The sequence below is a fragment of the Neoarius graeffei genome, chromosome 16 (genome assembly GCF_027579695.1).
Source record: "Neoarius graeffei isolate fNeoGra1 chromosome 16, fNeoGra1.pri, whole genome shotgun sequence".
Taxonomy (NCBI): Eukaryota; Metazoa; Chordata; class Actinopteri; order Siluriformes; family Ariidae; genus Neoarius; species Neoarius graeffei.
In genome coordinates, this window is record NC_083584.1 from 15,184,330 (window position 1) to 15,208,052 (window position 23,723).

The 23,723-nt window shown below is 41.4% G+C and overlaps 1 protein-coding gene across 3 annotated transcripts in view; it reads left to right on the forward strand.

Moving 5' to 3' along the window:
• pbx4 (pre-B-cell leukemia transcription factor 4) overlaps nt 1-23,723 on the forward strand; it is a 145,625-nt gene that overhangs the window by 27,053 nt on the left and 94,849 nt on the right. For all 3 annotated transcript variants that reach the window (XM_060942551.1, XM_060942550.1, XM_060942552.1), the window contains one exon: nt 3,167-3,240. In XM_060942551.1, coding sequence (XP_060798534.1) covers nt 3,167-3,240 — 74 coding nt within the window. The remainder of the gene's footprint in view (nt 1-3,166; nt 3,241-23,723) is intronic.

Below are 23,723 nucleotides of genomic sequence, written 5' to 3' on the forward strand. Positions count from 1 at the left end.
ATATGTCTAATACCACGAAAAAACGCCAGCCAGTATAATTTAAATATGCCACTCAGATCCGTGAGGCCACCCATTTTTTTTAATCTTTCGGTTCACGGATTTTTTTCAACATATTTTTGATGTTGGTTGAAATAAAAATAAGTGTCCTTGTCCGATTATTTATTTATTTATTTATTTATTTATTTATTTTTTGCATGGCAAAATTTCAATGTCAGATTAAGATGATAAAATAATTTAAAGGGGTATAATATATACAGTTGCTGATGTGACAAAGTAACGTATTCTTAAGTATTCTATCAAATGTATACACTAGAAAACAACGAAATATCTTGGTAATTGTAAATATAATAGTCGGTACGCTAAACGGCACAAGAGTCGCCATTTTTGAAAGACCGTGACGTCAGCGCTACCCACTGCGCTAGGAGAGAAGCGTGTAATCATGGCGTCGGGCGCATCAAGTGAAAACGACAGCTCTGTCGAATCATACGAAGAGATCCCGCAAAAGACACGTCTGGAGGATCGTTACGCTTTCCATCGGTCCTGTTATTACACCCGAAAGCAACACGCTGTGGCATTGTGTAGCCGATCACTTACAATTCATCCTACTTTCCGATTCACACGTGCTATTCCCAACCTCAATGAGCCAACACAGCTGGGCGCGTGCATACGTCATGAGTGTTACGCAGAGAAAATGAACGTGCATTCTGATTGGATAAAATTAATATCATGGCGGGCTGTTCAAACTGCGGAAATAGTTTGCTCGAGCTACTTTCAAAACACTAACTTTCCAACCTTAGAACAAAAAACTTCTGTAAGTCTTGAATAAGGTTCGTTAATGTGTGTTTTATTGTTATATTTACTCTATATATTGCCCTCTGTTCCCCTTTAAATTCAAGAGACGCACTTTACACACACACACACTTTATATATATATATATATATATATATATATATATATATATATATATATATATATATATATATATATAAAAAAAGTGTGTGTGGTGTTGTGTATAAGTTTATAACACGACCGAGCATTCCAGTACTTGCTTCTCTGAAGGTATATGTGGTCACGTGACCATTGAGCTCTCATGAGCACATCGAAGGCTGATCCGTTCATGCTACTTGATTCGATAGGACTCTCTGCGGCACCATCCTCTTCTAATTGCACAGTCAGATACTTGCAGGCATATTCGGCATCGCGCTCATTACATCACCACCACCTTTCTGAGAACCAAAGATCGTTTTGATCTTTCCGTTTGTTTACTTTCAACGCTTGAGAGACGAAATCGCCCACGTTTTGGTTAGTGAGACAGTGAAAAGACTTTTCTTTACCACACTTTATGCTTATGTACAGTTGAGGCAATAGCTCGGAATCCATGCCGTCAACGTCAGCCGTGGTCAGCACGAGGCTGACACTGTCGTAAAGCGCTCGTGAATACCATAACATTCAAGTGAATACTCAGTGTCGTAAATAGTTTCGTTTTTGGACTTGTCGTTTGTATTTGCGATTCTAATACTTGTTACTTAAAGAAATATGACCTAGTAGTACCAGGGATACAGTGCTGTTAGAAGAAAAATGTGTGGCTTTTTTTTTACATTTCTTTTTGTACGTTTCGGCGGTTAAAATAAAAATACGCACAGACTTTTTTTATTTTTCTAGCGGTGGTATTTAACTTCCGTCGGCGGATCCGTGATCCGAAAAATCTAAAATGAGTCGCCTGATGTATTTCGTATGAAAAATGCGGGTTTTTCAACACGAGAAGATAAACTTCATATCTTTAAGCCAACATATGATTTTTCTTTTTATTATATCGACTAGGGCTGTAATGATACACCCAACTCACGATTCGATTCGTATCGCGATTTTTGACCCACGATTCGATACGCCCACGATTTTTTTAAAAATGTTTTTTTTAAAGTAGTAAATTTGACTTATTAACATTTACTTACTTACATTAACTATTTAATAACAAATAATTCAGACCACTGCAGAGAATGAGTAATATGTATGCAAAAATGAACAAATGTATATCCAAAGATTTGTTTTATTTCTCAAAATAATACTGTTGAGCCGGAAGCTCTGTTTTTTTCGGTTCTGAAAAAGTCATTTTTCCAAATCGTGTAAATCCGTTAAGATTTTTTTTTGGGGGGGGGGTGGCTCTCTCACTGTCTCACTCTCATAGGGCCAATGATTTTCTGTGATCGCGGAAAACAGATGGAAATTACGGAATTTTTATGGTGAAACATTGCTCGCGTGTCAAAATGTAACTGCCGCAGAAGGCTTCCGCCCAAGCAGACATGCCTTCAGTGTTGCCAGATATTGCTAACGTTTTCCACCCCAAAATATGTTCAAAACCAGCCAAAAAGCACCTAAACCTGCCCAATCTGGCAACACTGCATGCCTTTCCGGTCAAGTGATTGTGATTGGCTTGTGGCACACCTAGCCAGCCAATGAGCTGCTTGTTTACAGATTCGCTCCCCGCGTCGCAACCAGAACGGCGACCGCTTAAAAGAAATGAATGCTCTGCCAGTGGCGAGTGTGGACGTTGCGTGACTCGCAGAAGATTGTCGCAGGTCGGCGAAAAAACGACTTACTAATAGATATAAAAAAATAAAAGTAATTTAAGTAAGTTTAAAATGTAATTTAAATAAAAAGTAAAGTATTCATAAATTGAAGTTTGGAAGCGCCTCTGTTTTTGGGCTGAGGAGAAGTTTGAAAGGGTGTACCGCGATTCTGCCTTCTTGTATCGCGATACGGATCGTGGCTCTGCGTATCTCGATTTCGATACGCATATTGTTACAGCCCTAATATCGACACATTCACAAACAAATTGATCAAAAACAATTCATCGACTTCCTCACGAGCGACCTCTCGAGATTTGTCCCGGATGGAGCTCGTATGAGAGATGTGTGTGTGTGGTGTGTTTCCCAGTAAAACACTGGTGTCTGTGTAATGTTATTGTATGCTGCCCTGTGTGTTCTATATTACACCGCTATTTACAATTCCACCCGATAATATACTACACTATAGACCAACTTTCCATAATGTACATTCTACTAGACCCCGGCTTCCTCCCTAAACACTTGAACAAAGTCATACTGGCTGTCACGCTCTTCATTTCTTTCTTTCTTTCTTTCTTTTTTTTTTCCCCCTCCTTTGCAGAAAACACGCGTTGAACTGCCACAGAATGAAGCCTGCGCTCTTCAGCGTGCTGTGTGAGATCAAAGAGAAGACGGGTAAGTCATTCAGTCCTTTCAACTTCACTCCAGCTCATCGTTATTCTCTCTCTCTCTCCACTTTTAACTCTGACGTGACGACGTTCATGCAGAAGGAGATGGAGGTTTTGTGCTGCCTCCTTCACTCCTTCTCCTCAAATCCGCTTCCTGGAGTTCGGGATCATCACCCGTGTCTTGACCAGATAGTCCAGGGTTTTATATTTGCATTCGTGGCGCTGTACAGAGAGGAGGATTATGGGTAAGCCGGAGTATGGTGCACAGAGGCAGCCAACAGGACTAACTGTGTGTGTGGGTAGTGCTGATTGGTTGAGGTGTGTCTGCTTGCATACTCGGAACCGTTGTACAGTTTATAGCAGCTCTGTAATGAAGACGAAGCATCCGGAAAGTGCTGATCAGAGAGACGGGGGGGGAGGGAGACAGACAGAGGAAGAGAGGGACACAGATGAAGGAAAGGACAGGGAGATGCAGACAGACGGGGGAGAGAGGGACACAGACAGACAAGGGGGGGGGGGGGGGGGAGACAGGGAGACGGACAGAGGGGGAGACAAGGAGATGGTGAGACGGACACCGGGAGGGATGGACTCGGAGACAGGAAGATGGGGAGACGGAGAGGGATCTGGAGAGACAGAGGGGGAGACGGAGACAGGGACATGGAGAGGGGGAGATGAAGAGGGACACGGAGACACAAAGACGGAGAGAGAGAGAAGGATCAAGCTGTAGCTCCTAATCACTGTGTGTTAATGAAACAGTAATGCAGTGAATGTTATTGCTGTGGTATAAAGACCAATTTATGCTGACAACCCAGTCCTCGCAGACGGCGTCGCAGACAGTGTCTGCGTAGCCCCCCCACCTTCGCAGACGCTCTGCGCGCACCTCCCAAAAATTGTCACCACCGCAGAAGCCTCACAGACAGCGTCGCAGACAAGAGGGCTCTGATTGGTCCACTCTACATCCGCTTCCCTACTTTCCCGGTTTGGTTTGTTTTCACGACCGCCATTTTTAAAAACACGAGCGAAGATGGAGCAGCACGAAGAGCGGTTGATCGAGGAAGTGAGGAAGTACGTACATCTATACGACCCCAGTTCTAGTCATTATAAGTAACCGGAGGATAAACACTCCACTAACCACACCCACCAACTACTCCTAGCGACTTCGCGCCCCCTTGCGTTGTGGCAGTGAATAACATCGCGCACGCCTATTACTCCCCGCTCAACGATAAATTACAACTGTCTGCGAAAAGCTATCTGCGAAAGCCTTGTCGCAAGAGCATGCAGAGGCCCTAAGAGGAAGAAAATACTCCAGAACATGCAATTATTGGAAAATAATCAACTTCAACATGGTAACAGTAATGCCATGTTGGTTGGTCGGTTGGTTATTTTCCTCTCGCAGCGTCCCCTGAAGTGTTTTATTCCTCCCTGAGGTGAAGCTTCTGTAGCTTTACTCTCTAATCCTGTTAAATTGGCGGCCATTTTGTCCATGTTGAGGTCCGTAAACTCCGCTGCGCTTCTTGATTGAGAAATTCATCAAGACTGGGAGCAACTACAGTGAACCACCATGAAGTTGATTATTTTCCTATTCCAGCCTTCCCCGAAGTCTTTCCTTCCTCACGCAGTTTGTTAAAGATGAAGTGTGTTACGTTTATTCACGAAACCATGACGTTTCCTGTGTTCGCAGCAACTGAAAGTCGTTCCCTCACCAGCCTGTCTTTATTTCTCTCGTGATGGGTTAATCTCATCTCATTATCTGTAGCCGCTTTATCCTGTTCTACAGGGTCGCAGGCAAGCTGGAGCCTATCCCAGCTATACGGGTGAAAGGCGGGGTACACCCTGGACAAGTCGCCAGGTCATCACAGGGCTGACACATAGACACAGACAACCATTCACACTCACATTCACACCTACAGTCAATTTAGAGTCGCCAGTTAACCTAACCTGCATGTCTTTGGACTGTGGGGGAAACCGGAGCACCCGGAGGAAACCCACGCGGACACGGGGAGAACATGCAAACTCCACACAGAAAGGCCCTCGCCGGCCACGGGGCTCGAACCCGGACCTTCTTGCTGTGAGGCGACAGCGCTAACCACTACACCACCGTGCCGCCCTGATGGGTTAATATATAAAAAATATGCAAAAGTGTGACCGGAAAACATCAAGAGAAGCACTCGATACACCTTTCTCAAAAACTTATTTAAATAACTGCATGGTTTTTTTTTTTTAAACCCGATTATTCATCTTAGATGTACAACTCCATTACTATAGAAACTATAGCATATTAGCCAGCGCGTTAATATAAACTTGTGATGTGCCTTGCAGTTGTTATAGAAACTGACCAATCGGATTTGAGAATCCATCATCCTGCCTTCCATATGCGTCGTTAGCGTCAGAGCACTTAATCTCAATCTAGCACGCTACGTTTTTCTGCCACAGCGTATATATTAGAGTAGGACGCTGTGGGTTGTTTTTTTTTTTCATTTTTTTTCCAAAATGAGCGCGCATCTAATTGACTTTAAGTAGGACGGAAGTGTTTTCTTGACTAAACATAAGGCTGCGGTAACATTTATACACACAAAGTGACGCGTCTAATGAGAGAGTGGAGTGTGCCTTGACGGTGTGGCCTTGTCTTGTTTATTCGAGCTGTTTTTTAGCACGATGCGAGATATTGCTTTGCGCTGGCGAAATAGTGGCAGCCAGGCGCATCATTAGCACCGCTCCGTGTTCATTAAGATATATATATATTTTTTTAAATCCTTGTGTTTCCCTCGCCGGAGTCCGGGCGCAGTCCCTTCGGCCGAGGACACGGTCTCGGATTACAGCGTTAAAAAGGTTGAGTGGGTTTCAGTCGGTGGTGATCTGTGAATAAAGCGAGCTTCACTTTCCTGTTTAATTGGATGCAAGAAACGGGTCGAAGTGGAGGGGAAAGGGGGGTGTGGGGGGGAGGGGGTGGTGGTGCTCTTCTCTCCTCTCCCTTCTCTTCCTTCCTGTCACCATGGCAACCTGCTGTCTTATTTACCTAATGTCATTCACTTTGATTTTCACATCGAGTCCGGCAGCCGAGGGTGGACCAGAGAGAGAGAGAGAGAGAGAGACGCGCGCACGCACGCACGCACAGAGGGAGAGAGAGAGAGAGAGAGCGAAGCTGAGTGGCTGTAAGGTGACGGAGTGCAGCGTCCATGCTGCGTCTCAGACAGAGAGGAATGAAATAAACACTTCTGTACTTTACTTCCTGTTAACACAGTAATGAGCTCACACTCTGTCTGTCTCTCTCTCTCTCTCTCTCTCTCTCTCTCTCTCACACACACACACTGTCACTCGCACTGTCTGCTCAGCTCACACATTCACACATCCAAGTCCGAGTCTTTCACTCTCTCTCGTTTTTCTCCCCCTTCTCTTTTTCTCTGTGTGATGAACAGCAGGGATAAAAGCAGCCTGAGCTCGCTTCACCCCTGACGCTTGTGCTCATTCTCTCTCTCTCTCTCTCTCTCTCGCCCTCTTTCCCTCCTCACAGTGTCTGTCTTTGTCTCGTTGTCTCTCTTCCTCTGTCTTTCTGTCTCTCACTGCACTCTTCTTTCGTTCTTTCTCTTTTCCCCTCTCCATCTTGCTCTGTTTCTCTCCATTTGTTTTGGTTTATCCCTTGTTTGTTCTCGCCGTCTTTCTTTTCTCTCTGTATCTTTCTGTCCATCACTCCATTCTCTCTTCCCCCCCCTCTGTCTTGTTCTTTTTTTCCCCCCCTATTTGTTTGTGTATCCCTTGTTCGTTTTCTTGCTCCTCTCATTCTATCTCTGTTTTTCTTTTCTGTCCGTATCTTTCAAGCTCCTCTTCTCCATTTCTCAGTCCAATCTTTCTCTGTCCAGTTCTCTTATTCATTCGTCCTGTCTCTCACCACCCATCTTTCTGTCGTCTGTCTCTTCTGCCTGTTTTCATTTTGTGTCTCCATCTTGCTGTTTCTCTCCGTTTTTTTGTATATCCCTTGCTCTCTCTCTCTCTCTCTCTCTCTCTCTCTCTCTCTCTCTCTCTCTCTCTCCCTCTCTCATATATTCTGATTCGGTCCCCCTCCGTTTCTGTCTCTTTTCTCTGTATCTTTCCATCTCCCTTTTCTCCGTTTCTGTCTTTCTATTTCTGTTTCTCCATCCAATCTTTGTCTCTCTCCATTTCTTTTATTAGTTCTTTGTCTCTCTCTCCTCTCTCTCTCGGTCTCTCTGTGAAAGCGGAGACTTTGCTGTGAACTCGGGGGCTTTGATATGATAATGGAGGGGTGATGGGAGGACTAGCGTGGCGAGCGGTTGGGGGAAGGGATGTTGAATTCCTCTGAGCCCTGCACTTCTCATTGTTAAAGAAACGCACTGCTCCAGCCATGTGACCTGCGAGAGAGATTTTAAAAAATATATTTAATTAATCTCCTTTGGAGCTGATGAAGACAATGCAGAGACGTTAAGAGTTGTTTTTTTGTTTCTTTTCATTGTTTTATTTCCGTCTTCCTCCCCTCCACCCCTTTTCTCTTTCCCTTTCTCTCCCCCCCCTTTTTACACCTTTAGTATTATCTCTGAAATGCTGCTCACAGCTTTCCCTTTGTCAACATGCTGACTTTTTGTTCACAGATTGAGTCATTTTTGATCGCGTTATCTCCCTCCTCCTGCACCGCAGCCAGAAATTCATTTGGAGAGCCGGGTTATCGCGGCGAGCCCAGGCCGCCCGTTCATTACCAGTATTTGCAGTGCGGCCTGATAGAAAAATTGAAATGATTAGCTATCGGGGTCATATTTGCGAAGGTGGCTGTGCTGCACGGCACGGACACATCTCAGCCTGAACTGATAACGACACGTAACTCGAGGCATGTTTGAATCCCATGATCTTCCAAACTAAAATTAAAGACGGGGGTGGTGGGGGGGGATATAAAAAAAAAAAAAGTTTTAAGCCCCAGGTCATCTTCCAGAAGAAGCGTAATTCATGGAGACCGTTGTCTTCTTCCATATTTGCATTGTGTAACATTTAATCGTAACGAAGCCTTGACCTTTACGGATGCAGAATCTCATCTCATGTGATTTACACGGCTGCGTGTGCTCAGAAATTAAACCCCAGCTCCTCATTTTTATGCCTTTATGAGCTGGGAGTAAACATTTAACGCAGAGCCGACACCCGTGCGGTTGGAAAGTTAAGAAGTGCAGAACGAGTCCACGTAACGCAATCTCGCTACGTACAAAAATAAAATACCCTGGGTTTTTTTTGTTTTTTTTTTGTGTTTTTTTTTTTAATCTCATTTCCGTGATGAGGGAACACCTTGGCAGGCGAACGCCGTGAAGCTCCTATTAGACGTAGAATTTGTCAGAGACTCATTTGCACATTTAGATTGTGTTTTTAGATGAACTCGAGTCTCGCATGTGTTCCTGCACTCCACTTGCATCATAGAGACATTAAAAAGCAATTAATCTGATTAATAAGGCAGTCATGTGACGCGTTCCTGCTGTTTTAATGGGAAAAGCAACACGACTGGTGCGATGGCGAGTTAGTTAGAGCTGGACGATGTAATCAATAGCGTTATCAATATTGTGATGAGTTGTATATCGTTTACCTTTTTTGGAGATGTTTGCTACTATTTTTATCCTTACTAAAAATGAGTGTCGTTAAAATTCTGTAGTTAATTTTTAATAAGGCTGAGCGATATGACTCAAACATCACGATACCTGGACAATCTAAAGCAGAAGTGCTGGTAAAAATATTTTTTAATTATTAAACTGAGAATTTTTAGTTTTAAATAATAATTTGAAATAAAATGAGAGGAAAAAAATTGTAAAAATATTCATCAAATCTGCTTCTTTGAATCAGAACTTGCATTTTTTTTGGTGGGGGGGGAGACAATTTTTTAAAAAATTTTTTAAGTTTGACAAGGATTGATTTTTACTTTACTTTATTGAGCCCAAGCTGGGAAATTCTTACAGCTGCAAGTTATCAGACGTGTGGAAAAAGACGCGCTGTACAACATAATAGAATTTAAAAAAAAAAATCCCAAGAACAAGCCGACTATACAAAGGTAAAAATGTAACAATATGTCCATATATTCTATCCACGTTCACTGGATCTGAGCAGTCGCGTGCTCTGATTGGCTACTCTACTACTCGGATATCGGCTCATATACCGTGAGTGGAGAAAAACAAAATGGCTGCGCACATCAAGTCCGATACATCACTTTATCAAGTATTTAAAAGAAACTGAAATGGCTAAATAAAGAATTATTATTAATTTATGTATTTTTTTTAAACGTATAAGCTCCTTTTCAAGATTCCCAGTGACTCTGTACAGTTTAAAATCAAGAACAGTATACAATACATGAACACACAACACTGTACACTTGATGAAAAACAGGTACATCGACAGAACTATAGCAGAAAACATTTAACAAGGTACTAAACAGCACCACAAAGTAGTTTTTAATAGTTTTTTTAATGTGCTGCGTGCCCTCCCCAAAAAGAGTCTTGTTCCACACTCCAGCCCAGTTGGTGGCAGTAATGCACCTTTAAGTTGGTTTGCTAACTGCTAAAGAAAAGAAAATGGCGGCGTGTGTTACTGAACCGACCAGGGACAAAATAACACTACTTGAAAACAAAATCCCAAAAAATACTTTAAAAAAAAAATCGACAAAATATGGAACGAAAGTATCTGCAAACACCCCCCCCCCCCCCCCCCCCCCCCCCCCGAATTACCACATTTTTCACAAATTGCTCCTGTCAGTTTGTTTACATTCTAAGCGGAAATTTTGTCGGACGTTTCATATAAAGTTTTTATTTATCGAATTTGCAAAAAATAAAAATGCTCCATTTCTTAATCCAGTGAATGTGGATAGGATGTACGTTATTTCCCAGCTGGGAGGTCCGTATGGTGAAATATCGTGACCGAGGTGTTGAAAGTACTGAGCGAGGCCCTCTGGGCCGAGGTCAGTATTCAAGGCCGAGGTCACGGTATTTCACCATACGGACCGACCTTAAGCTGGTAAATAATATATTTATTTTTTTCTTTACCAAATTCTAACAGAAAACGAGAGCGCCCGAAAGGGAAAATCAAGCCGAGCCGCCATTTTGAATCCTCGTTCACGGCTGTAATGCAAATTGCTTCCTCCTCGGTATACAAGTGCACTTCCATGGCAGGAAAAAAACTACGTTTCGCTGCCTATGTAGTCCCCTATTTATACAAAACCGAGTCATTCAGGATTCAGCCATGTTTTTGCTCGGCGTTAGCAACAGTTAGGGATGTTAACCGATGACCGTTTGACCGGTGGTTGACCGAATCAACGTCAACCGGTTAATTTTTTTTTGGTTGTCGGTTAAAAAAAAAAATCAGTCGTTTTGAAGCTGCCAATTTTGGAGCAGAGGACTTGGCATTCCATGTTGTAAACGCTTGGGCCATGCCATGCGGTGTAAGGACAACAGCTGACGAATCAGAAACACCCATTCAGTCATGTCCCGCCCTCCCGCTGCCACTCTGCGAAAGTGTAGATGCAGGCTTTTTAGCTTACAAATTACTATTCTGGTTTTATTTTTATTTTTTATTATTATTATTATTAGAAGGCACATGGAGTTTAGTCCTGCCTTGGCCAGTGCATTCTGAAAGTATGTTTCGGTCTGTAGCCAACGATGCATGTTATTGCAGATCAGATCTCTCCACACAAACTAAAGGCGCAGATGCCGACTTTTTTTTTTTTTTTTTGAATCGCGCAGATCCGTTTTTTTTGGGGGGGGCATTGGAGTGTCTGAATGTAATTTCAAGGTGGATTCTGTATTAAAATTACTAAATAGGCGGGTGCCGTTGCAGTCCATGAGGCGTGGGGGGTGTGGGAGGAAGGCAGTGGATCGGGGGGCTGCACGTGTTTGCGCGGAAGCTGCACGCATTAAATTTTGCGCGGCTTCGGCACGGACATGCGCGGCTTTCTGATTTGCTGTTTTCTTCTCGTGCTTGTACTTCCTGTGTTTCGTGGACTGTGGCGGCATTTGCTTATATGCAGAATTTGCTTTGATGAAGTTGTGGTCGGACGCTCCAACGCCCCCCCCCCCCTTGGGAAAGGAAGGTCGGATCTGCGCGATTCAGCCGTGGAGAGGGCGGCATCCGCCAAAAGGCGCGCCGTTTGCATCCCTGTAATAATTCCAATTCTAGAATTTTAAACTCATAGGTTAACCGACTTTAACCGGCTAATGAGGCTCGGTGGTCGGTCAAGATTTTTTTTAGTTTTCGCCATCCCAACCCGGTGCTACACGCCTCATCAGCTATCGGCTCATGTACAACTCGATTTTGTGGGATAACTGTGAAAAATAATTCTTAAAAAATCCCAAGAACCAGCCAACGATACAATATAAAGAAAAATGTAATGATAAATATTTATCTATGTATGAAAAATATCGTGGTACCTGCAGTATCTCTCTGTGTACCGGTTTATCACAAAATCGATATCGTATCGTTATATTGCCCAGCCCTGGTCATTAAAATTGATTTTTTTTTTTAAAGTGATGGATTTTATTTAAAAAAAAAAAAATAAGTAAAATGCTTTGATTAAATTTTTATGAACATATTTATGCAGTTTTACTATATTACCATCACCTACAGTTCTGTGCAAAAGTCTTAGGCACATGTAAAGAAATGCTGTCGACCAAAACTGGCTTAAAAATCATGAAATGAAATGTTTCAACATTTTAGAAGAAAAACCCCACCTATAAACAGTCATCAGTAAGCCATAATAAATGAAACGAAGAGTACAGTGAGTGCAGTTTTATGCGGAAATGAGCTGTAGGTTTTACTGGGCATCTTCCAGAACCAGCCGCAGTTCTTCTGGGCACTGAGTGTCTCACTCGCTTCTTCATTTTGCACCAAAACCCAGCAGCCTTCATTATGTTTTGTTTTTTAAAGTGCTTTCTTATGGAATATGCTGCTCAGATACAAACCCCCCCGTAACATCTGTAATGTTTTCCTTCAATAATGAATAGAAATCTATAAAAGTTTGGATGGGGGGAAACCAACAACAAAAAAAAGCCGACTCCTAGAACACGTTCCTCCTAGTAGAAGTGGCGACTTGTCTCAGCCTGCTTGATTTCAGAGCTCTGTAACGTGAGAAACTTGAGACTGAAACGAGATTAAATCCGGAGCTCGGCTCGTGGCCTCGTGTCTGGGAGCTCCGTTTCAGTCCGTGCTTCTCTTAGCAGGTTAGAGATCATCTCGAGATCCTCTGTTCACACATCCAACCAACACGTTACGACGAAATGTAATATTTTTTGCGCCGCTGTAGCAGAGGGAGGTAAATTATTAACCAGTCTGCATTCGTATCCTTTTCATCCCGTCGCCCGGTCTGACCCCGAGGTGCTTCAGCGGTTCAGACAGGATACTTTTACAGGAATGCTAACACGTGCTGCATTAGTAATGGCTCATAGTGGTGTATCAGGTGTGTGTGTGTGTTCTCTACCACATTTCTGTGTGTCATGATATCTGCGTTTCCAAGGAAACACCTGCAAAGTAGTAGTGTTGCATTTCAGGCAAAAAAAAAAAAAAAGGTGTACTTTTTATTGTAGTATAAAATTAAATAAAATAGTCCATTTAAAACTTGCAAAATTTACAAAGAAAACTTTCTCCGGAAGTCAGGAGAATCTCCTCAAGCAAGTGACGTCTAAACAAAATGGCCGCTCCTAAACAGCAGGACGACGACTTGACTTGAAACGAGCAGGGACGAGAGTTTTCCACTTTTCTGCAGATTTCCGCTTTTTCTGAGCGAAAATCGATATTATGCCAAATCCGTTGAGATGTTTTTTTTCATTGAGGGGGGTTGGGGTATGTTCCTTCGTGATACGCAAGCGTACGACGATGTTACATGTTTACATTTTCGCCATCTTTAGTCTCGCCAAGTCTCGCGGTAGAATACGTGTTCTCTACAATGTAATTGGCCAAAACATCGCTGGCGAGAGCATGATAGTTTTGCTGCATCTGGGACATTGATGGAACGATGAATTCTGAAGGAAAATATCAGGACATCTGTCTGAATTGAATCTCAAGAGAAAGTGGGTCATCCAGCAAGACGACGACCCGAAGCACACAAGTCGTTCTAAAAAAAAAAAATAATAAGTGAAGAAAGAAGAATGAAGTTAATGTTTTGGAATGGCCAAGTCAAAGTCCTGATCTTAATCCGATCGAAATGTAGTGTGAGCAGTTCATGTGCGGAAACTCGCCAACATCCCAGAGCTGAAGCTCTTCTGAACAGCCGAAAGGGCTAAAATTCCTCCGAGCTGATGTGCTACACTGAGCAACAGTTTCCACAAACATTTACTAGCAGTTTGTTATTGCTGTAGATCAGGATCACAGCAGAGACTGAAAGCAAACCTTCACATACACATCCGCGAGTGGCAAAAGTAACACCGGATCATTTTTCTCAATAAACGAATTACCGAATATAATATTTTTGTCTGGGTTGTTTTAATTGGATTCTCTAACTGTTTGTAGGACGTGTGAGAAAATCTGACCGTGCTTTAGATCATATACAGTCCTGTGCAAAAGTCTTAGACACGTGTAAAGAAATGCTGTCGACCAAAAGTAATGAAATGAAGTGTTTCAACATTTAAAAAAATATTAACTATAAGCAGTAAGCCATAATACGGAAGCCGTGAGAGGCCCTTCATATAATCTTTTTTTTTTTTTTTTTATTCACCTTGTTATTCCGAGATACTGACATAATTAATTCAGGATCTTGAGAAAACAACACAACGAATTCTAGATCTCGAGAAAACAAAACCGTTATTTTGAGATCTCGAGAAAACAAAACCGTTATTTTGAGATCTCGAGAAAACAAAACAATTATTCCGTGATCTCGAGAAAACAGCTGAGAAATGGTTGTCAGGTGCGCCAAGAGACTTGTGTAATTTTGAAATGATCCCTTATTAAAAGACTTAATGCAATCTCTCCCTGTGTCAACCCCTGATCAAAATATTGCCTTATTAGGTGATCGATTATTCCAGACATTCTAATGACCAAAGTTGCGTCTATACAGAATGAGAAATAGCCCCAAAGTCAGCATATCACAAGTCTCTTGGCGCACCTGAATGAACCATTTCTCAGCTGTTTTCTCGAGATCACGGAATAATTTTGCTTTCTCGAGATCACGGAATAATTTTGCTTTCTCGAGATCACGGAATAATTTTGCTTTCTCGAGATCACGGAATAATTTTGCTTTCTCGAGATCACGGAATAATTTTGCTTTCTCGAGATCACGGAATAATTTTGCTTTCTCGAGATCACGGAATAATTTTGCTTTCTCGAGATCACGGAATAATTTTGCTTTCTCGAGATCACGGAATAATTTTGCTTTCTCGAGATCACGGAATAATTTTGCTTTCTCGAGATCACGGAATAATTTTGCTTTCTCGATCACGGAATAGTAATTTTGCTTTCTTGATCACGGAATAGTAATTTTGCTTTCTCGATCACGGAATAGTAATTTTGCTTTCTCGATCACGGAATAGTAGTTTTGCTTTCTCGATCACGGAATAGTTGTTTTGCTTTCTCGAGATCACGGAATAATTGTTTTGCTTTCTCGAGATCACGGAATAATTGTTTTGCTTTCTCGAGATCACGGAATTATTGTTTTGCTTTCTCGAGATCACGGAATTAATTATGTCGTTATCTCGGGATAACAAGGTGAATAAAAAAAAAAAAAAAAAAAGTATTATATGAAGGGCCTCTCTCGGCTTCCGTACCATAATAAATGATACGGTCAGTATTTGGTGTCAGACAACACTTTTGGCTTTAAAAAAAAAGTTGTCTTGGGTCCAATGAGTGCAGTTTGATAAGGAAATGAGCTGTAGGTTTTACTGAGCATCTTCCAGAACCATCCACAGTTCTTCTGGACACTTTCACACTCGCTGCTTCTTTTTGCACCAAAACCCAGCAGCCTTCATGGTTTTTTTTTGTTTGTTTTTTTCCCTTTTTTAATCTGAAAAGTGCTCTCTTATGGAATATGCTGCTCAAATACAAACTTTTTTTTTTTTTCCCCTGTAACATTTAACTTTGTGCTGGGGGAAAAAAACCCCGAACGTTTGGACTCTAACAGGTTTTTCTGACTCAATAACGTAGAAGTCATATAAAATGGTTTGGAATAAAGTTTGTATGGAAAAAATAGAGAGCCTAAGACTTGCACAGGAGTGTACATGCAGAACCATTCTGTCCACTTTCACTGGATATGAGCAATCGTGCGCTCTGATTGGCTGCTCTACTACTAGGATATCAGCTCATATACCGTGAGTAGAGAAAAACAAAATGGTGGAGCGTGCTGCTGAACCAACCGAGGACGAAATAAAAACTCAAAGCACCAAAAAAAAAAAAAAGGCGCAACAAAATATGAAAGTATTTGGTAAGAACAGGTGGTTTTTTTTTTTTTTTTTTTTTTTGGTCCTGCCCTCCCAACCAAATGAATTATTATAGCATTTTTCACAAATTTCCGCCAGTTTGTTTACATTCTAAGCGGAAATAATTTTGTCGGACGTTTTGTATAAAGTCTTGATTTACTGAATTTGCAAAAAAATTCTCAAAATCCACTGAATGTGGATAGAATAAAAGTTATTCCACTCAATCCTGTCGTACATGGATTATAGACAACTCAGTGCTACGCGCCTCGTCGGCTATCAGCTCATGTACGACTCGGTTTCATGGAATAACTGTTAGTTAGTTAGCATCAGCGTTGATCGTATTGCAGCTTGAAATCACAGAGATGGAAAACGATGTCTTTTTGACTTTGCGTTTCTTTAAGTTGAACGCAGCAGTATTTTCCCAGCACTAAAATATCGACCTCAGAGACCCCAGGGCAGTATTTTTAAAAGCTTCAGCTTCAAAAATTTCCTCAGCAAGTTCTTTACCTGTTCGACAGTGTTTTACACAGTGGCCGTTAGTATAGGTAATCATATGGGGCTGAGTAAAATTAAGGATTAATTTCACGAGCGACTCGGGCAATTTCAAAATTTCAAAAAATCACAAGTGAAATTGATCCTTAATTTTACGAGGAACCATACGATTACTCGGGTGATATCGTTCCTGCGCCGCGCCGGATTTCCGGCGTACCGTGGCTGGGGAAAAAAAAAAATCTAGTTCGCCTATTGTCCTGTCATTCTGAGATGCGCAGATAGACAGTAAAGGGAATTCGCATGATATGGAACTAGTGGGAAAAAAGTGCCGTCACGGCACGAATTAGACCCTCGGAGGGTCTAATTTGTGCCGTGACGGCACTTTTTTCCCCACTAGTTCCATATCATGCGAATTCCCTTTACTGTCTATCTGCGCATCTCAGAATGACACAGGACAATGGGCGAACTAGATTTTTTTTTTTTCCCCAGCCACGGTACGCCGGAAATCCGGCGCGGCGCAGGAACGATATCACCCCTGGATTACTTGTTTATAATATATAGGGCCAAATTCATACTTCGGAAGCCATTCAAGTTCACAACATTGGTTCAGAAAACGTGAATGACAAATCAGGGCGCAAGACTATCTTGCACGTTTGAATCAGTTTCTAAAGCGTCTTTCATCATGACAGGGCAACATGACACGAGGATTTTGGACAGGATTTTAACATCTTTCAGGATCGATCCCGGATATTTCTCTCGTCTCAGATGCCGATCCAATGCTGCCTGTATTACTTTAAGAGAGTCTGGTTCGTCGTTTTCCCCATTTTCTTTCCTTGCTTCTGCATAAAACTGCAACAGCATCTTGTCTAACTCTCAGCATTCATGCGCCGCTAGAGTTTTGTTTGTCTTTCTGCGGCCCGTTTCTTAAACACGGAAAGCCAAAAATTCATACTTTTTTTTTTTTTTTTTTAGTTTTCATTTTCGCTTGCAGCTTTCAATTGGTTTATCATTTCTTCAAATAGAGCAAAACGTGGCATTGCTGAGTCAGCCATTTTGTTGACAAAATTTGCTAATTTTTGTAACCATAACCAAGCAACGAACTAGCCACTAGCATTTCAGAAATACGGCCCAGTGTTGAGGAAAAAAGCCCTCCTTGATTGACCAATCAGAATTGAGTAATTTGGCCCTATGTATTATAAAATATTAATCTTTGAATATATGGAATGAAACCCTGAATATATGGAATGAAACTTTGTATTCTGCCCCCGTTCCCACAGCTCGGCAGATAGACAGCAGGTCCCAAGAAAAACTCTGACTCGGAGGAGAGTATTAGAGTATATTGAGAAACGCTGTAAAACTCGACAAACAAAATTTACAAATTAGTTTTCTATACAGAAAATACCGTTATACAAATATGCGTTAGCTTCCGGCTAATGTTAATGGCAAAATTTATGTACATGCTAATGCTAACATTCGCCGCAATCGGCGAATACACAAGCATAGATTTAGACTTTAATGATCCATGAGTGAAATGACTGTCACCGTAGCTTCGTTGCACATAAAAGAAGTAAACACTAATAAAACCACAAGCATTCGCCAGAGTGTTAACAATGTCTTTATTGTTTAAAATAGCCGCAGTCAAATCCCGAACCGACTGACTCATTTTTGCTGCAGGACGGCGCCAGTGCCTTCATGATGTCAGCCAAGTTTCATTCCATATATTCAGAGTTTCATTCCATATATTCAAAGATTAATTTCCTGAACGGCATGCCATAATATATACACACACACACACGCACAACCCGATTCCAAAAAAGTTGGGACAAAGTACAAATTGTAAGTAAAAACGGAATGCAATGATGTGGAAGTTTCAAAATTCCATATTTTATTCAGAATAGAACATAGATGACATATCAAATGTTTAAACTGAGAAAATGTATCATTTAAAGAGAAAAATTAGGTGATTTTAAATTTCATGACAACAACACATCTCAAAAAAGTTGGGACAAGGCCATGTTTACCACTGTGAGACATCCCCTTTTCTCTTTACAACAGTCTGTAAACGTCTGGGGACTGAGGAGACAAGTTGCTCAAGTTTAGGGATAGGAATGTTAACCCATTCTTGTCTAATGTAGGATTCCAGTTGCTCAACTGTCTTAGGTTTTTTTTTTTGTCGTATCTTCCGTTTTATGATGCGCCAAATGTTTTCTATGGGTGAAAGATCTGGACTGCAGGCTGGCCAGTTCAGTACCCGGACCCTTCTTCTACGCAGCCATGATGCTGTAATTGATGCAGTATGTGGTTTGGCATTGGCATGTTGGAAAATGCAAGGTCTTCCCTGAAAGAGACGTCGTCTGGATGGGAGCATATGTTGCTCTAGAACCTGGATATACCTTTCAGCATTGTTGGTGTCTTTCCAGATGTGTAAGCTGCCCATGCCACACGCTCTAATGCAACCCCATACCATCAGAGATGCAGGCTTCTGAACTGAGCGCTGATAACAACTTGGGTCGTCCTTCTCCTCTTTAGTCCGAATGACACGGCGTCCCTGATTTCCATAAAGAACTTCAAATTTTGATTCGTCTGACCACAGAACAGTTTTCCACTTTGCCACAGTCCATTTTAAATGAGCCTTGGCCCAGAGAAGATGTCTGCGCTTCTGGATCATGTTTAGATATGGCTTCTTCTTTGAACTATAGAGTTTTAGCTGGCAACGGCGGATGGCACGGTGAATTGTGTTCACAGATAATGTTCTCTGGAAATATTCCTGAGCCCATTTTGTGATTTCCAATACAGAAGCATGCCTGTATGTGATGCAGTGCCATCTAAGGGCCCGAAGATCACGGGCACCCAGTATGGTTTTCCGGCCTTGACCCTTACGCACAGAGATTCTTCCAGATTCTCTGAATCTTTTGATGATATTATGCACTGTAGATGATATGTTCAAACTCTTTGCAATTTTACACTGTCGAACTCCTTTCTGATATTGCTCCACTATTTGTCGGTGCAGAATTAGGGGGATTGGTGATCCTCTTCCCATCTTTACTTCTGAGAGCTGCTGCCACTCCAAGATGCTCTTTTTATACCCAGTCATGTTAATGACCTATTCCCAATTGACCTAATGAGTTGCAATTTGGTCCTCCAGCTGTTCCTTTTTTGTACCTTTAACTTTTCCAGCCTCTTATTGCCCCTGTCCCAACTTTGAGATGTGTTGTTGTCATGAAATTTCAAAGGAGCCAATATTTGGCATGAAATTTCAAAAATTCTCACTTTCGACATTTGATATGTTGTCTATGTTCTATTGTGAATACAATATCAGTTTTTGAGATTTGTAAATTATTGCATTCCGTTTTTATTTACAATTTTTGTACTTTGTCCCAACTTTTTTGGAATCTGGGTTATGTATGTACTAGTGCATCTCAAAAAATTAGAATACCATGAAAAAGTTCCTTTTTTTTCAAAAAGGTAAACTTTCATATATTCTATATTCATTACATGTAAAGTGAAATATTTAAAGCCTTTTTTGTTTTAATTTTGATGATTATGGCTTATAGCGAATGAAAATCAGAAATCCAGTATCTCAAATTATTAGAATATTCCCTAAGATCAATCAAAAAAAGGATTTGCAATACGGAAATGTCCAACTTCTGAAAAGTATATTCATTTATACACTCGATACTTGGTTGGGGCTCCTTTACCATGAATTACTGTATCAGTGCGGTGTGGCATGGAGGTGATCAGTCTGTGGCACTGCTGAGGTGTTACTGAAGCCCAGGTTGCTTTGATAGTGGCCTTCAGCGTATCTGTATTTTTGGGTCGGGTGTTTCTCATCTTCCTCTTGACAATACCCCGTAGATTCTCTATGGGGTTCAGGTCAGGCAAGTTGGCTGGCCAATCAAACGCAGTAATATCATGGTCAGCAAACCATTTGGTAGTAGTTTTGGCACTGTGGGTAGGTGCCAAGTCCTGCTGGAAAAGGAAATCAGCATCTCCAAAAAGCTTGTCAGCAGATGGAAGCATGAAGTGCTCTAAAATCTCCTGGTAGATGGCTGTGTTGACTTTGGACTTGATAAAATACAGTGGACCAACACCAGCAGATGACATGGCACCCCAAATCATCACAGACTGTGGAAACTTCACACTGGGCTTCAAACACCTTGGATTCTGTGCCTCTCCACTCTTCCTCCAGACTCTAGAACCGTGATTTCCAAATTAAATGCAAAATGTACTTTCATCTGAAAAGAGGACTTTGGACCACTGAGCAACAGTCCATTTCTTTCTCTCCTTAGCCCAGATAAGACACTTCTGACATTGTCTCTGGCTCAGGAGTAGCTTGATATTAGGAATGCGAAAGTTGTATCCCCTTTCTTGAAGATGTCTGTTCGTGATGGGTCTTGATACACTGACACCAGCCTTGTGAAGCTCTCTCAAGTTCTTGAATCAACTTTTCTTGACAATCCTCTCAAGACTGCGGCCATCCCTGTTGCTTGTGCACCTTTTCCAGCCACCCTTTTCAGCAATGACCTTTTGTAGCTTACCCTCCTTGTGGAGGGCATCAGTGATCATCTTCTGGACAACAGTCAAGTCAGCAGTCTTCGCCACGATTGTGGTTGTGTGTACTGAACTAGACCGAGAGATACACTGTGTTCATACTGTTTTACTCAAACTCGAAATGAAATATTCTAATATTTTGAGATGTTTTTTGTTTTTGTGCTGTGTGCCATACTGATTAAAATTAAAATAGAAAAATGCTTGAAACATGTTTGTGTAATGAGTCTATAATATATAACATTTTTACTTTCTTAAATAACTGATGGAAAATATTGAACTTTTTCACAATATTCTAATTTTTTGAGATGCACTAGTGTGTATGAATAAATAAAACAGTACAGGAGACATCAGAACGTTAATAATTAAATTGATTATAGGTTAGTAAATATCTAATCAACTCCAGCGCTGTATTTAATAAACCTGTAAACACTTTTTTTTAATCATTTGATTTAATGCCGAGAGAAATTATTAGTCTTGAGCTGTTTTAATAAATAAATGTGAAACTTTTTTTTTTTTAAATATGACTGAGTTTGATGTATTCTCATGTTGCTCAGCCCAGTGTAACTCTATAATGAGTGACACAAATATTTAAAAATAAAATAAGTCCAAATGAAAACAGACAGCTGATCTGTGTGAGCACTTGTCCAGTGTAGAGATTTCTGATACGTCCCGTCCCACCAGCTGCTCCCATCCTTCTGCGTCCTCCCCTCGCTCGTGTTTGATGTGTAATTTTCAGGAGGTTGTCTGAAAGTTGTCAAGTTGAAATCGCACAAAGACGTCTCATTAGTCCTTAAATATCAAGCCGTTAAAACGGCGTTTAGCTCGCTGTCGAGCCTTTTGAAGCGCATCTGCGGTTTTCACAAAGTCAGATCTGAACTTCAGCCCTGCTTAAATTATTGGATTTACATTTGATTTAATTTATTGCATCTCTCTCCGAGCAATTAAAAGTTTCAACATTGTGTTTCCTCAGTTGATTGTGTTGCAGTAAAGCCCCTCCAGATTTCCAGCAGGGTGTAATTAGTTATGTTGCGCTGGGTGTCAGTACCAGGCTCGGTCTGTCTCGCTCAGCTTCCACTCCTGACGTCGAGTCAATCACGGGCCTAATTAAAGCTTTTTAATTATTATTCGTTCTTGAGAGAGCTTAATTTGAACCCTCCCGTTAATTTTTACGAGCTGCTGGAAACCGGAGACTTTTCTGTTTTATTTTATGATGCCGAGGCTGCAGGCTCAGCGAGCAGAGAGACAGACAGGGACACAAAGTTGGCAGTGAAGATATGCCAACAGACGGAGTGTTGAAAAGGTAGACACGCAGGAGGACGATGGATAGGTACGGGGAAGTCATTCACAAGATTTTTTTTTTAAACAGTGTCTTGAGAATCTGAACTTTTGCCAACTGAAAACAAGAACTTTTTTTTTTCCTGCCTTTTTTAATTTTAATTTTGTTGGTGGGGTGTCGGTGGCTTGCAGCCCTGCTGCTGAAGGGTTGTATGTTTTATGTTCCACAATATGACTCACTTCTTTCATTCATTCATTGCTCAGCACTGCAGTGACCGAAGGTTAGCCGTTTCCCAAATCTGAGAGAACATGGAGGTTTCATAAATTACTCAGTGCTAATGTTTATAACAAGTTTAACCCATTTCCTGTCTCTCACCCACTGTTTAAATTTCTTTGTATCCGGAACTCGTGCTGTTCCTGCAGCACTACAGCTCTGTCTTGGGCTGCGTTTGTGCCTCAGGGCTTAGTGGACTCGCAAAAATGTACATTTGAGCCCTGTTGCGTTCGTTCCTCCAGCCCAGTCGCGTCACTTTCTCACGGCGGTAGAGTTCTTTCAGAAGCAAATGGTCTACTTCATGCCTGTGCTCTAGGGCCCAGTGGTTCGATTCCTGACAGGGTGTGCAATAAGGTACCGACAGTCAAGTACTGAATAAAGGACTGAGTCAAAGCAATAAGGTACTGAATAAAGTACCGAGTTAAAGCGATAAGGTACCGACAGTCAAGTACTGAGTTAAAGCAATCAGGTACTGACTGATAAGGTGCTGAATCAAAGTAATAAGGTACTGACAGTCAAGTACTGAATAAAGGACTGAGTTGAAGCAATAAGGTACTGACTGATAAGGTGCTGAATCAAAGTAATAAGATACTGACAGTCAAGTACTGAATAAAGGACTGAGTTGAAGCAATAAGGTACTGACTGATAAGGTACTGAATCAAAGTAATAAGGTACTGACAGTCAAGTACTGAATAAAGGATTGAGTTGAAGCAATAAGGTACTGACTGATAAGGTACTGAGTTAAAGCAATAAGGTACTGATAGTCAAGTACTGAGTTTGAGCGATAAGGTACTGAATAAAGGACTGAGTCAAAGCAGGAAAGTACTGAGTTGAAGCAATAAGGTACTGACAGTCAAGTACTGAGTCAAAGTGATAAGGTACTGATAGTCAAGTACTGAATAAAGGACCGAGTCAAAGCAATAAGGTACTGAATAAGGGACTGAGTCAAAGCAATAAGGTACTGAATAAAGGACTGAGTTAAAGTAATAAGGTACTGACAGTCAAGTACAGAGTCAAAGCAATAAGGTACTGAATAAAGTACTGACTTAAAGCGATAAGGTACTGACAGTCAAGTACTGAGTTTGAGCGATAAGGTACTGAATAAAGGACTGAGTCAAAGCAGGAAAGTACTGAGTTGAAGCAATAAGGTACTGACAGTCAGGTACTGAGTCAAAGTGATAAGGTACTGATAGTCAAGTACTGAATAAAGGACCGAGTCAAAGCAATAAGGGACTGAGTCAAAGCAATAAGGTACTGAATAAAGGACTGAGTTAAAGTAATAAGGTACTGACAGTCAAGTACAGAGTCAAAACAATAAGGTACTGAATAAAGTACTGACTTAAAGCGATAAGGTACTGACGGTCAAGTACTGAGTCAAAGCGATAAGGTACTGATAGTCAAGTACTGAATAAAGAACTGAGTCAACGCAATAAAGTACTGAGTTAAAGTAATGTACCAACAGTCAATTACTGAACAAAGTACTGAGTTAAAGCAATAAGGTAGTGACTGATAAGGTACTGAATCAAAGCA